The 15,158-nt window shown below is 44.7% G+C and overlaps 1 protein-coding gene across 2 annotated transcripts; it reads right to left on the bottom strand.

Annotated features, from left to right (window-relative positions):
• Window positions 1–3,354: 3,354 nt before the first annotated feature.
• On the bottom strand, window positions 3,355–13,201 carry KCNJ2 (potassium inwardly rectifying channel subfamily J member 2). 2 transcript variants are annotated; one of them, XM_032456965.1, is made up of 2 exons: window positions 13,133–13,201; window positions 3,355–7,259 (listed from the first exon to the last, which is right to left on the bottom strand). In XM_032456965.1, exon 2 carries the CDS (start codon window positions 7,032–7,034, stop codon window positions 5,751–5,753), a length of 1,284 nt encoding a protein of 427 aa, XP_032312856.1. In that variant the 5' UTR covers window positions 7,035–7,259; window positions 13,133–13,201; the 3' UTR covers window positions 3,355–5,750. The 2 variants fall into 2 exon arrangements, with proteins under 2 accessions (XP_032312856.1, XP_006194884.1); XM_006194822.3 differs by lacking the exon at window positions 13,133–13,201 and adding an exon at window positions 12,296–12,461.
• Window positions 13,202–15,158: the final 1,957 nt, after the last annotated feature.

Consider the following 15,158-nt stretch of genomic DNA (forward strand, 5'->3'; position numbering starts at 1 on the left):
CCTGGAAGGCCCCACAGGGTCCTGCTGGGTTACATCATCTTACAATTATGTAAATGGTTTTAAGTCATTATAACCATCCCCATACCGTGGCTCACATCATCAGGTCACTAGGCAACTTGATCTAAACTATTTTGGAAAAAAAAAAGGTTCTGGTGTGTTGAAATATGCTGACCATGAATGTGGTTCTTCACTTAAAATGCAAAAACCTCGCTTTTCTTTTTTTCTTTCTTTTTTTCTTTCAATTTGCAAAAGCCAATAGAATTTTGGCAATTTCTACAGAGAAGCGGCTTTTCTTCTTTGCGAGTCTTACTGAGTGCTGCTAAGAAGCCTGGAGCTGGGAGGCCTCGTTTGGCTGTCACCAAAAGCCTAAGTGGAAAAACTCTGAAGTTGCCTCCTTGCCTTTTCTTTTTATGTGTATATTTAATTTTTGCTTTTTTTTTAAGTGCAGGTGAGACCCATACAGCATTCGGCAGTTTGCCTGGACTTACCATTATGTATCTATTTCGATGGCACCGAGCACCAGGAGGATCACGTGACACCTCTGGCTGCCCCCAGTTGGAGGAGGGCAGGTGTATGATGTGATGAGGTGCCCGCAGTTTGGTCAGCTTTGTGGTTTCTCCTCGAGACAGGCCTAGGCAATTCCCGGTTAATGGAAATTAATCTGAAGTTTGAAATTTACCCAAATCCCACAACCGATGCTTAAATTTGTAATTAGTCTAACTTTGTGAGTTGTTCTCTCTCTCCATGAGCCAAAAGGAGCAGTTGTGGAGCAGGTTATGAAGGAGGCGGGGATCCTGTGCTCACCTATCCTGGACGGAGAAGAAGAATGCATTTTCATCCTCCAGGAGGAAAAAAACTCAGAAGCAGGAAGGCCTTAGACTAAATGGTGAAACTTTCCCCAAGAACACCTCCCAACGGAAAGCGCAGAGCTGCGAGAACAAGTGCAGCTCCATTTAAATCTCAGCTCTAATCCCTGCCTACTAGCTGTGTGTGCTCGCCCAAGAAGCTCAACCTCTCTGGGCCTCAGTGTCCTCATTGCTTAAACAAGGATATTAATAGCGCCTTCTCCATCCGGTGGTTGTTAGGATTAAGTTATTTAATACTTATAAAAAACACTTAGGACCACGTTTAAAACTTAGTGCACAATCAGTATTCGTTAAAAGAGAAAATATGACAGTGCAAGCCATGGTTCAGAATGGAAATTTTTCTCAGCGTTTCCAATGGTGAAAAACAGTTATTTGAAATTTGCCAGAGCAATTGTCATTTTTCTGAGACCCCATATCCTTGGTAACTTTGTGCCCTGAAACCCTATAGAGCTTGGTGGATTAAACTAAATTTAGAGTCAGATGAAACCTGAATTAGAATTACCAGCTCAGTGATCCATTAGCTTTAAAATCCAGCCTCAATTTCTTTATCTGTAAGAGAGATCAGTAAATTACAGGCCAGGGGCCAAATCTGGCCCACCACCTGTGGTTGTAAGTAAAGTTTTGTCTAATCAGGACCGCACCATTTGTTTTCATACACTCTGTGGCTGCTTTTGTAGTAAGGGCAGGGTTGCAGAGTGGAGACCGAGACTCTGTCCCACAAGGCCAAAAATATTTACTGTCTGGCCTTTTACGGAATATTACTTGCCAATTCCTGATCTATAACATGAGAATAATAATATCTCAATCTGGTTTTTTGGGACTGAGCTAATATGTAAGGCAGAACCCTACACATAGTTTCAATAAAGAGTAACTATTTCACACAGAGAATCAAAATATAAAACTTGTTCTTTTTGTTTGTTTTGTTGGCTTGTTTTTCGGTCTTTTTCTATCTTCTCTCCACCTCGGCCATTCTGTCCAAAACCAGGAGCTCGGCTTCCTCTGACCTGGATTAGAATGAGAATAGAGGACCTGCTGCCCCACCACACCTGTCTGTTTTGACGATTTCCACGGCTCTGTTCATCCAAACCATTCGGGCTTATGTCCCACTGTTTGCGGACCTTTGGTTTCTATCTCAGAGACTCTACTGTGGTCATCCAGGGAGCCCGCCCAAAAATTCTCGCACTGATTTGTTTTCAATTTTTAATTTTTTTATTTAGAAATAATAAAATAAGACATAATATATAAAAATATGTACAATCCATGGTTTGTGCAGTACATCAGGAAGACTTTAGATACAAAAAGACAGCTGACGGGAAAGTATAGCGATCACGATTGTCAAAGGCCGGGATTGTTCAACTCACCAGAGCCCAGAGCTGAGACCCAACGTAACTCGAAAAGAGATTCTCGTTGGGAGTGAGTGACTATGCAACACTTTTTTTTTTTTTTAACCTTAACATTATTAGACAGAGTGAAAAAGCACTCTGCTTCTCAGAACAAGCTTTTTGCCTTTATCGAGTGGCTTATAAAATAGGAACCGACATTGTTTTTTTGCGAGGGTCATGTGATTTGGGGGACAGAACTCACAGAAGAAACATCGAGGTTTGGGATGGGAGTTTATAGGGAAGGAAAAAAGTGAAGAGAAGAAATAATGCATTAATAGAATAAAAAAAAAAATAAAGGTTAAACACACTTTCTCCAGGAATTTGGAAATGACTACAGTGCTATGGTGACATCCTTAAAATGTCTGATTCAAGTATACTCTTAGAGGGATAGAAAACTATTCCTTCCTCAATAATCAAAATAGAATTCACTTTGTCTACCTTTTATTTAAAAATAGGATAACCAGGAATCTATGCCTCCTCCGGAAAATAGAATGCCCATCCAGATACGGGCGAAAAATCCTTTAAAAGGGAGTAATGCCTAAGTTAGTTCAGCAGGGGGTTTGCCTGCAACGGAGAAGAAACACGGATAAGTCTCTTCAATCTGAATTCTAATGGCATGTGTGCACTAATTAAGGAGACCCAGTCAGTAAGGACAAATGTTTTGAACGTAAAATGCAGCAAAAAAAATAATAATAATAAACATTGTGCATTACCTGTGTCTTGGCTCTTGACAAAAAAAAATTGCCATTTAAAGCTTGTAACTGTTAAAATACTAATAACTAGAAAAAGCTTTCAAATGAACAGTCCATGCTGAAATAAATAACAAAACATAGCAATACGAACCTTGTAAGGCTGGTAAATATTTGCTAAAACCATGCTAACCGGTAGCATATAGGTACTAGCTCTCAGAAATTGCTGCACTGAAATTATACTTTCTATGGCAATTTTTTTTTCCCTTACAGACTTCTATTTACATTTGGCTTTAAATATGAAAATATTTGATAAACTTTATAAAATGTACACTTTAAAAACATAGCTTCTGCAAAATTTTCTTGAAAAAAAAAAAAACAAACCTGTGCACCAGAAATTTTAGATTTTTTTTTCTCTTTTTCAGAAAGAAGTTGAAAGATTTCCCTCCCTCATTCTCGCCCCCCTAACCACCCCCTTGCAAATATCTCAAGTCTTTTTTAAGTGGCAGCACTGTGTGATGGAAGGTGGTCACCCCCCTTCTCCACTGCATCTTCCTTTAATTTACGTATCACTGAATACTCTTTGGTTTGATTATTTTCCTTTGCAAAAATATCAAAATAGCAGCAGCTGAAGCCTTTGATATCCTCACACTGACAATGGCCGAACGGTTGCCATTTACAGGGGACCGTAAATGCTTTTGTCCCACCCGATCGCAACCCCTCCAACTCTCTCAACAACTTCCCAAATCTGCCTTTAAATTTGAACTTAAACTAGCATCCTCTTGCTTGATAGCTCTAACCTGGTTTCCATGAAAATAACGCCACATCGACTTTGAAGGCTGAGAACAGCAGAGACTGTCACATCATTGCAGGCACCGCATTCAGATATGGCTATTCAAGAACCAGAGACCATCACAGACATCAGTTTACAAAAATACAGGATTCTAGAACAAGCTGTTTTTTAATGGCATACAGGGACATAATACCATAAGAGAGTTGATTTTGAGACTCCAATTAAAAAGAAAAGTCAGCAACCCCAGAATTCACAAACAAGGAACTTTAAACCAAAATAGAGGTCCATTATATTGAGCTCGAGCGGAAACAAAACAAAACAAAACAATGTTTCTAGTAAGTCAGGCAGCCAGGCAGGAGAGGCTTCTGGAAAACAAATGTGTCTTAAGTAATCTGCTCTCGGGCTCCCCAGGCAAAAGGGATTAGCTCAGACTGAATCATGAGTGTGCATGAGTGTCCCCTTGTAGACCAGTATCTCCTCCACTTGGGACTGTTAGAATCTGTAAGGCTCTTGTTGACCCTAAAATATTGAGGCATTTGCATTCCTATCGTCTACCATTTAACAAAAGCACCCTCCCCCTCCCTTCCTGAACACGTGAGCTGATGAGCTACTGCATGGAAATGGCTTGTCCACATCTCCGCCACCTTCCTGCCTTGGCACGGGCTGCCCTCTCAGGCTCAGGCACTGGAAGACTCGCTCCAGACAGACTGATGGGAGGAACGCGCCTAGAGGCCAGGCGTGGCATCTTTTTGAAGATGGAGATGTACCGACAGTCAGAGCAAGGAATTCAGCCGCGAGGGTTTAAACCTCTTAATCTTTCATGTTGGGCAGCTCGGTGTGTCAAGGATGCCGGACTCCCTTCAACCTAGGTCTCATCTTACAGGATAGCTTTTGGAATGTGCAAACATGGAGAAACCCAGAGAAAAATCTAAAAGCACATCACCATCTCTCAACTTATGTGTTCGCCTGGCCAGCGCCACCTCGAAGGAAAGGAAAAGATGTTTGTATCTCGTGTGTGAATTTTACTTCCCTGATCTTCTTCCTCCCAGAATACGAAAGTTACAGGAAAGACCAAAAATTTAAAACCACGACACTCAACTAAACCGTGTGTGTATGATATTCTATTTTCCGAGTAAGGTGCAAAGGGTAGTTCAAGGTCTTGCTGAGGTTCAAAGTTATTGTCTCTTGACTTCAAGGCAGCTGTGGGGCTTTCTTTCCTTTTTAGTGTAAGCTCCACTGTGCAAAAATGTGCATTATCTTTGGTATTTATTTTAGGTAGTCTAACTTAAAATTTGAGATAACCCATTAACATCATGGAGGAAAAAAAAAAAACCAACCTGGAGACTACCATTTGGCTAGTGTTACATAATGCCCTTATGTAACCAGAGAGAGAGAGAGAGAGAGAGAGACAGAGAGACAGAGAGAAATCAATTCTAGCAGACAAATTACTGGCCTCAAAAAATCAGGCTCTCGTTTTTGGCAGTTCATAGCCAAATACTTGCCACTTTGAAGCGCATATCGTGAGCTTTCAACAAAGTTCAACACTGACTTTTAAATTACACCAAAGAAAAACTACATGGCAACAATACAACGTGTGTTCATGTAGTTAGCAGCTTTTTCAAAAATTAAGGCAGAGTCTTGCCTCTGAAAACATTTAAAAATGTTATGCCATTAAAAACATTCTTGTTCCCGAAGGAGAAGCACTCTGGATAAGGTAAACACCCCACCAACCAAGGCTTGCCTGCAAGTTCAAGTTTTGTAAAAACACAACACAAAACACAAACCGCCCCCGTTACTGATCCTACAGCACGCAGGTGCCATCGGGTCACGGGGAGGCCTGCGCTGCGCTTTATGTGAACCTTCGAGCTTACAGTCTGTCTTTGACACCGTCGCGCGAGCCTCCGTCCCTTGCGGCCACTTGCCTTCCACCCCTTCACCGGTACCGTCGTCTGAGTAACTGTTTTGGGCCTTTGACCAGCGGACTGTGTTTGAAAGTCAGTCGTTCCAGAGGAGGAGCCAGTCATATCTCCGACTCTCGCCGCAAGGGCCTGGGCTCTAGAGGGACACTGGCCTGGTTGTGCAGGTCTATGCCCGGCGGCGTGTCCGTACTCGTGCTCTCCGGAACTCCATTCTCACTGCCGTCTTCCTCTTTGCTCGTCAGGGCAACCTCGTTTTCATAGCAGAATGAGTTAGCATTGGAGAGGATGTACTTCTTTTCCGCCAAGTCTCTGGCACTGCAGAGGGGCGTGCTGGGGACTTCGTAAGTCTTGTGGAACCTGGAATAGTCCACTTTGTAGTAGTGCTTCTCTTCGAAGAGGACGGGCTCATAGCGGTGGCCCCAGAGGATCTCGTTGGCCAGATAGGAGCTCCGGCACTGCGTCGTCATGGCCGTGGCTTCCACCATGCCCTCCAGGATGACGACAATTTCAAAGTCTGCGTTGTCAATGTCCTGTTTACTCAAGTCATACAGGGGGCTGTCTTCGTCTATTTCGTGGACAATGGTGATTGGGGACACCAGGAATATACGGTCAATGCCACTGTCAAAGCCGACGTTGATATCTATCTGATCCAGGGGGATGTACTCCCCTTCAGAGGTGATTCTGGATTTGAGGAGCTGGGCTCGGACGTGCGCTTCCACCAAGTGGCTCTTCCGAAGATTCCCCACTCGCCACATCAGACACAGCTTGCCGTCTCTCATGGCGATCACGGCGTTGTGGCTGAAGACGAGGGTCTCGTTTCTCTTCTTCGGCTTCGCCATCTTGGCCATGACCGCGCCGATGATAAAGGCGTCGATGATGCAGCCCACAATGGACTGGAAGACCACCATGAAGACCGCGACGGGGCATTCGTCCGTGACACACCGGAAGCCGTAGCCTATGGTGGTCTGGGTCTCGATGGAGAAAAGGAAGGCGGCCGTGAAGCTGTTGACCTCCGACACACAGGCCTTGCTCTCCTTCGAGGCATCCAGATCCCCGTGGAGTAGGGCTATTAACCAAAACACGCAGCCGAAGAACAGCCACGAGAGAACGAAAGCCAGGCAGAAGATAACCAGCATCCACCGCCAGCGAATGTCCACACACGTGGTGAAGATGTCCGCGAGGTAGCGCTGGCCCTTCTCGCCCACGTTGATGAACTGAACGTTGCAGTGGCCGTCCTTCTTCACGAAGCGGCTCCTGCACTGCTGTCGCGTGTGGACTTTACTCTTCCCGTTCCCAAAGCCGTTCGCAACCGCCAGGGTGGCCAGCTTCATGCCGTCTTCTTCGGAAGAGACGATGCTGTAGCGGTTGGTTCGCACACTGCCCATCGCTTCTGCTGTGGACGCCAGTGCTTCTGCTTTGGAAAACAGTCTGAGTTTTTGCAAAACCCTTTGGAGAAACAGTTTTGAATGTTCAGTGAGGACCCACACACAAAAAAATTAAGGAGAGATGGGAGGGCGGTCTCCAGGAGTCGAGAGGTTCTTTCTACCAAAGGCTGTCTCCTGTCATGCAGGGCCACCTAAGGAACTCAGCTGACATCCAGAGAACACGTCCTGCAAAAAAAAAAAAAAAAAAAAAAAAAAGGAGAGATCACTCACTACAAAAGAAGTCATTACGAAAGGGTTCTACTTCCTAAGGCAACATTTCCTAGCAAGAGTCAGAGAATATCTAACTATACTCTACGTTGAATTAGTGGGTTTCTCATTTCTCTGTACCCCCCCAAATATTTTTTTTAATTTTATTTAAAAGCATGAAGTCATTAAACACAGAAGTTAGTTGTTTGTGACAGTCTTGCAACCAAAACCTTAGGTCCCTTAATTTTTGCCAGCCGTCTAGAATTACTCTGTTTTACAGATCTACCTGTCTCCTCTTATCCTCTTCTTCTGCCTTCTCAACTTGCTAGGGTTCCAAGTGACTAAGCAGACGACGACTTTCTAACCCCAAGGTCTGTCATGCAGCTTTAAGAACTCGGGCATGTCGCGAGAACCTTCCACGTGAATGCAGAATGTTAATATTAATTGAGTGGCAGGTGCATCGAGGGAGAATATTAGAGCCCTTGATGACAAGGGTAAAATTCGAAGGCCACAGACTATTTTGTTTAAATCATAAAACTGAGCAGACAGCCCTTAGAATCCCCTGAAATGGATCCCAATTTTCTGCAGACGGTTTGGGCTGGTTCCACCACTTCACACACTCCAAGCAGCCACTAGGCAGAAAGGCCAAACAGTATCTCTGTTAGCGCAAGTGATTCTGACTTGAAGACGCAGGTTTGCTCGGGGGGATAGAGAGCGATTCCGTTGCCTAGCAATGAGAGTCCTGAAATCCTCCAGAGATGGGACTGCCATGTGTCATGGCAGGCTAGGAAGTAAGCACCTTTGTGCCAAAGCACCAGGTCGTTAGTGGATTGAGATAAGGCTGGAGCTCATTGCCTGTAGGTCCAAGTCTGTGTTTTCCCAAACAGAGACACTTCATAGGAGTAAATCATAGGGGTCACTCAGCTTACTTTCACTTGTAAAAATGAAAGTACTGTTGCTAGCTGTGTGTTCCTACGGGGAAGGCACTCACCTTTACTCAACATGAACAAACAGTAGTTTTCAGTTTTCTCCTCCTGCCTCCTTCCCCTCCTCGATAAAACCATCTATTGACTCTAACTTTCTATTTTTTGCTCCAAAGAAACTGATTTTTCCTGGACTCACAAAAGCCTAAGAGAAAGTCTAGGGTGTTCTGTTAACTGAACATAAATTTAAAAAATTAACACAGCATGGAACTGAAGAAGAAGAGTGATTCTCCACTTCTCAACCATCTCCTGTATTAAAGGGGGACCGTGAACAAGAGATGGAAAGGATTAAAAATTTGCTGAAGCCCAGACGATGAGGACTTCATTTTTTCTCTCTCCCCCCAAACCCCCAGTGAAGCAGTTCACAGAACCAAGTGCAGCCAAGCCAACTGCAAACAAGTAAAGCAGAGCGCTGACCTGTTTTTTGTGCACCCCCTTAAAGAGAGGCAAGGTGCACTGTCTTTGAAAACGCCTTGTTACTGTCTTTTCATTGCTCCCTCCTGATCCAAATTATCATGCAAGAATGTGCCCCAACACATTTTTCCTGAGATTAGTCATCTGTGCAAATTGCAATGTGTGTTACATTTTGGCAGCTTTTGACACCTAAATGACGCCCGATTTGAAAGTGCCTTTGAATTACTTTATAAAAAGAAGTTACTGTGCCTTCTCGGTCTTCCACCTGCTTCAGTGTTTTGTCTGCTTCCCCGTGAAGTTTGTACTTGGACAAAAGAAACATGACTGCTATTCCTCAGGGTTCTAGATCCCGGATGTGAAAAGAATATTTCTTTAATAGTGATTTCAGCTTATCTGGCTCCTGTGAAATTGCCAGGCATTTCTCCACAAAAACAGGTAGAAATAATAATGTGACACCGAACGCAGGTGCCGTTTCCAAAAAAGAGGGGGAAAGGCCTCGTTTAAATCGTGCTTGCCTCTCTGAGTGCTGATTGACTTCAGCACCTTGCATTATAAGCTGACACCAAGAAATTCTCTTTTCATGATTCAGAACAATCCTTCCATCTGAGTTACCATTAGGGGCCATGAGTAGATGGTCTCAGATTTCTTCTGACTTATTTCTGCCCTCTTTCCAGATTAAAGCATAACAACCATATGAAATCTAAAGACTGAATTAGGACTTTCCAAAAATCTTGACCCCAGGATATTAGTTTGAATTCCACAACACACACAATAGCAGCTTCCTACGAATAGCTTTCCGCATTTAGAATCTTGAAAATAGCCTGTATTGAGCGACTATTATTGCCTTATTTCCATTGCTAATAACAGAATTTGTTCCATATGCGGAGCATCATTTAGAAATTCTACCATTTCTGCCTGGAAAGGGGAAAAAAGATTTCTGTTTTTGGCAAAATGGAAACTTCTGTCACTTCCAGCAGATATGCTCCAAAACAGATTTGTGCGTGTATATGTGTGCAGACACATTGTGTGTCTTCAGACTTCCGTGGAGCCGGTGACGTAGCAAAAATCTAGAACCTGCCAAAGTTCGATAGGGTCATTGTCTTAATATTTCACCGTGAAGAATCTCTTTCCTGTTAACCTGCCCACATGCCGGAGTGGCTGCAGGCCAGCAGAAAATGTCCCTGCCTGCTCCTCTCACCCTGAAAAGCACCAATTCATGAGCATCTGGGAAAAGAACTTCAATTAGGAAGAGGACTTTCATGCAACTTCCTTTTAGGGATATATTCTAAGTAATTTTTTGAGAAACGTTTGATTAAGAGTAGATGAGAACCTCAAGTAATCTGATTCCTTCCTTGATGCGTACAACTTAAGAGAACTGATCCTGGATTTGGTGAACAATGTGTCAATTCCTCCCGGTCAGTCAAAACATGTAAGGGTCTGACATAAATTTCATAGACACAAATAATCATTTTTACCCAGGCTATAACCAATGAGGTAGAAAGTATTTCTGGGAAATTGAGAGGCTACATGTGGTGCTGTTCATGTTAAGACTATTTATAGGCTGAGCCAAAATTAAGCATAAGCAATGGAAAAAAATAGTTCAGCCCTTCAATCTCAAGGTAGATGTTAAAGGGGAGAGAGCCATGGACAAACACAAGGTCAAGGAGATAACACGGTGTAAATGAATGAATCCAGATCATTTTTGCCATAAAGGAAATATTGCCAGTATAGATTATAAAAGAACAGAAGAATGTAATCATGAAGAATACATGAGAATAAATGGGTCCCAGAATATGGTCAGGGTGTGTCGTGAATAAGAAAGTTTCTCAGTAGGCATAGGCGATAAGGATAGTAAAAGAAAGCACACTGTGCTGAAAGAGAGGTCGGCTAACGAGTGTTCAGAGCAGCTATTCCCCAGCTGACGCCATATAGACCAGCCTGAGTGTGCCCTGGGCGCGTGTTGCTATGAGAGCTCACTGCTAGCAAAGCAACCTCTTAGAAGCTCAGTAAACATGAGGGAGGGGAAGGGGCAGGAGGGGAGGGGAGGGAGGACACCTACTTCTCTATGTGACCACGATAACATTTATGCTCAACAATGCATGGAGCACCACTCAGCACTAGGAAGTGCTGAAAAAAATCTAGTGTTTGATAAACAAAAATAGATACAAAAAAAAAAAAAAAAGCTTGAAACACTCCATCTGTTTCAGGTAAAGACATGGTCAGTCTCTCATGCTACCCAAAAGTCAGGCAAGGACTCTACGGCTAACTAGAGATTCTACAACCCGAGAGTCAGAAGGAAGCCAAAATACTCTGTGTCATTTTTTTAAAATGCCAAATTCACAAGAGTTCAGAACAACTATTCCTATGGATACGAATAACGCCATAGAGAGTGCCACCAGAGCATGAGGGGGAGGGGCTGAAAGCAAAGTGGAATGACCTTGACCCCAACCCTCACCCCTCCCACCATCCTTAAAGTAACATCTCTTACTCCTGAGCATGGGAATTTTTCTGGATAACGGCAAACAGAAATAAAAGACTTGGGGTGGGGGTGGAAATGAGCAGGAAAAAGCCAGCAAGTGTACAGGTAATATCCAGCAGACATACAGCAGTGGTTAGTGAGAGGAAATCCTAACAGCTACTGATTATCAATGTGAAAAGGAAACAAGAGCTACAAAGCAGTATGCAGTCTCTGCATTCCCAAAACACGTTCTCCAAGAATGCCTTATTTCTTAACAGGTCAATTCTGAGTTTATGAAAATCCCCAGGATTCACAGCCGTATCCTAGTTACCATTCTACTGATAGGATTACCCAGACGCAGACAGTAAACTAACTGGCCATTTCCTATCTCGATTTTTTTTTTCAATTATCATGATGAGTTTCTGTTATGATGCAATCTCTTACAGAATCAAGTCGTTTTGACCACTGTACTTCCCTGAAACCACACTGCCTTCAACTTCGTTTTAATATTATTATTACTAAGAATAACAAGCTGCCTAGGGGAGAGTGACATAAGATGTGAAAGTTTTGCGGTCTTCAGGCTCAAATCCAACTCGAGCTCCCGCTCTCTTCCCCAGCGAAGCAACTTTGAGACGCTCGCTCTCGCTTTGGAACTCGAAGCTATACTTGAAGCAATGACAAAGGGAAAAATAAAAAATAAAAAGGGACGCCAAGGATCAAGCCTAGTGGCTGAGGGCCAAGGTTTGCCAAGATTTGAGACCCGTACTCTAGACGCCCTCCCCCCGACCCCCCACCCTTTTCCCTTAGAGCGAGAAACAACACAGGATCACTCGCCCTTGTCTCCAAACTCACTATCTCGCTACAGCTGGTGCACTGGAAGTTATGAGCACAAACAGATGCTGCAGAGAAATCTGTTTCTATTGCTCAACTGTTCCAAGCATGTCTCAGTATTTTTAGCTCTGGGGATGTTCTGGTGCGCACACAAACTCTATAGGCATGATCTGGGACTCCGGAGCGTGGGTGAGCGCTACAGCAGCGTGACAGCTGGGCACCTCTGGGGCGGCCGGGTAGGGTAGGGTCGGGGACGGCAGCCCGAGTCCACTCCCCAGGATACACAGGCAACGAGAGAACAGGAGGGAAGAAAACACCGCAGCCCTTACCTGTTGCTGGCGCTGGAGCATGGGGACATGGAGTGGAAGTGGGGGGTTACAGAGGCATGTAAGATCCAGTAGTTTGTAAAAGCGAGTGAGCCAAAGCAAACCAGAATTCCCAAGACCCAGCTTGCCGGCGCCGGGGAAGGCTGCGCGCTGGCCAGGGCTCCAGTGCGCTCTGCAATATCCTGGGCTCTTTTGAGGCCGTCCACGAGATACCGCCTGGCCCCGCCCCCGGCCGCTGCCGGCCAATCGCAGCGCGCCTGGCCTCGCCGCCGGTCCCGGGAACCGCGGCGGGGAGGGGAGGATGCTACACCCGCGGCCCGCGGCGCTGCCAGCGAGGAGAACCTGCCGCCGCTTCCTTCCCCTCCGCCCTCTGAGCTCCGTCCGGGAGTCCAGCCGGGCAGGGGAGGAGGAAGTTGCGCCCCAGCTGAGACAGCAGCAGGTGGGAAGCTCCGCGGCCGGGCTTTTGCGGCGGCCTAATTGCAGCCTGGCTTCCTACCCCTGTCCGAGCCCCACACTTCCCTTTTTCTGGGCTCGGTGGCGGCTGTGCCCTGCGTGCATCTCATCGGGCTTGCGAGGTGCCAGTGTCCGGGCGAAACGTTGGCGGCCGGGAGGCTTGCGTCTCAGCCCGGGCGCGTCTTCCTCTCCCCTTCCCTCCCACCCAGAGCCCCCACGTTCCCCGAACCTCCCGCAGAACCAGCGGTGCGCCGAGGAGCTGCGGATTTAATGGGGAAAGCGACCGCGACCCGCGCGCTGAACCCGGCTGGATTTAGACGCGCACAAGTGTTGCAACTGCCTAGCCGCTCGGCTCTTCCTTCTCCCGACTGTTGGAGAATTACTTACAAAGCGCCTAGACTGCTCTGAAGGGTGAACGACTCGTTCCCTCTCGCACTGTCCGCCCTCAATCGCTCCTCCAGCGCCCGGCACGCTCTGCTGATCTAAAATCAGAGCAATTAAAGAATAATGAATTCTCTGGAACGGCAACTCCTACAGGCACAGCTCTGCCCTCGCATCAGCGCCTCCCAGCCCTCATTCCCAGCAGCCAGGCCGGAGCATGTAGACCCTTTTCAAAAGCTACCTGAACCTCAAAGTTACCGGGTCTGGATCCTGACAACGCTGCAGATTGATCCGTGTGTGTGTGTGTGTGTGTGTGTGTGTGTGTGTGTGTGTGTGTGTGTGTGTGTGTGTGTGTGTGTGTGTGTGTGTTGAAGAGACGTGCATATATCAAGTGCATATATCTCTGAGTACTTTGGTGTCATAACGAAGCTTTGCTCTTAAAGGACACGGCATATTTAGGAGTCTCTTCCTTACAACAAGTTTCAAACCCCGTGTGTGTGTGTGTGTGTGTGTGTGTGTGTGTGTGTGTGTGTGTGTGTGTGTTGAATGTTTATTTCCTCATGCGATCAAATGTGTCTTCCGCGCAGTTTATTTAAACCTTTGAAAGGCCTCCTGGAGACGCCAAACTACTTCACAGACTAGCTCGTATTCTGGGCGGCGCAGCCCGGATGGATTTGTGTGTGTGGGAGAGCTGAAACTGACAATTTAAGGAAAGGGTCTGCGCCGGTCGGTACCCACTTCCTAGCCTCATACCCGCAAACGGCCCCTAGGAGGTGCTGCTGAAATACGCTTAGGTTTTGCAGATCGTGCTTAATCCTGCGTTAGCGAGCGAGCGTGCCACTTTTCCCAGCACTGAGCAAGATACTGTGATTAAAAGGGTACGGAACAGGTTGTGCACGCGGTGTGACTCTCTGATGATCAAACGCACTGCTGTTTCATTCCTTTTGTTTAGATTAGGCAGTAGTCTAGGCCCTGTTACTGTCTTGCCTTTTAAAGCCCTCACGGTGGGAATAATGCTTCACACCAGGGAGGTCTAATCTCACATTTATTAAGCCCAGTATTATTTATAAACAGTTTGAATTAACTGCAAAATAGATGGATGTATAGGTAGCCAGGCTGTAGCCTAAAGCTAAAAGACAAGACAGACAAGTTTACTCTACGTAGACAAAGGACGGAGGATGAGGAACAGCTCACTGCACTGGCATAAACTTCTTCTGAAATGTGTTTCCTCATGGATTTCTTCTAAGAAACAAGCCGAAGAGGTCTAATGAATCCTTTGAAGCATATTAAACCTAAATGGAAAGAGGAAATTAATCATTTATATATGTTCTCTTCTTTATGATGATTCAATCTGGACATCTGTAGATGGCTAAGAATTTTCCAAACCACATGAATTTAGAGAAGCAACATTTTTTATTTCTAGGTAATGCACTCTTTTTGAAAACCTGTCACCCAGAAAGGGGTACCATTTCTCTGGAATTAGGATCGAAATTGTCTACTTTAATATGCTACTGTAAATAAACTGAATACATCACAGGCCAACGTAGTTTCATACGACAGGAAAATCTTTAAATAAATGAATGCAAAGTTATAAGATTATGGTTATATAAACTTACTTATGGGAGGGAGATTATATATATATAATCTATATATTATATATACATATATAATATATATATATAAAATCTTCTAGTCTTTCTCATCAATGTCAATTTCATCTCCCATGGAATTATGTGAGCAAGGCTTATCTACTGCAGTAGAAATTTAGAGAAAAGTTGATTATTTTAATAAGCAGCTTCCCGATCTGAATAGAACTTTTACCTTAATTTTTAGCCAAATAAGGAAACATGAAGAGTTAAATGTTTTTAGTAACTGAAGCTTTTTAAATGTCTGACAGTATCGATTTAGTCTCATACAGAAAAATAGAAATGTGCATTTTAATTAATAAGTGATTTTTCATTATGTCCCTATTAGGAAAATTCTAGTGTTCCAAAACATTCAGTGCTTGGGTTAATATGCTTTTTGGAGCAAT

This window comes from Camelus ferus, chromosome 16, assembly GCF_009834535.1.
Source record: "Camelus ferus isolate YT-003-E chromosome 16, BCGSAC_Cfer_1.0, whole genome shotgun sequence".
In the NCBI taxonomy this organism is placed as follows: Eukaryota; Metazoa; Chordata; class Mammalia; order Artiodactyla; family Camelidae; genus Camelus; species Camelus ferus.

Excerpts from the sequence above, each read along its gene's own strand:
- KCNJ2 (XM_032456965.1), bottom strand. The coding sequence starts at position 7,034 with ATGGGCAGTGTGCGAACCAACCGCTACAGCATCGTCTCTTCCGAAGAA.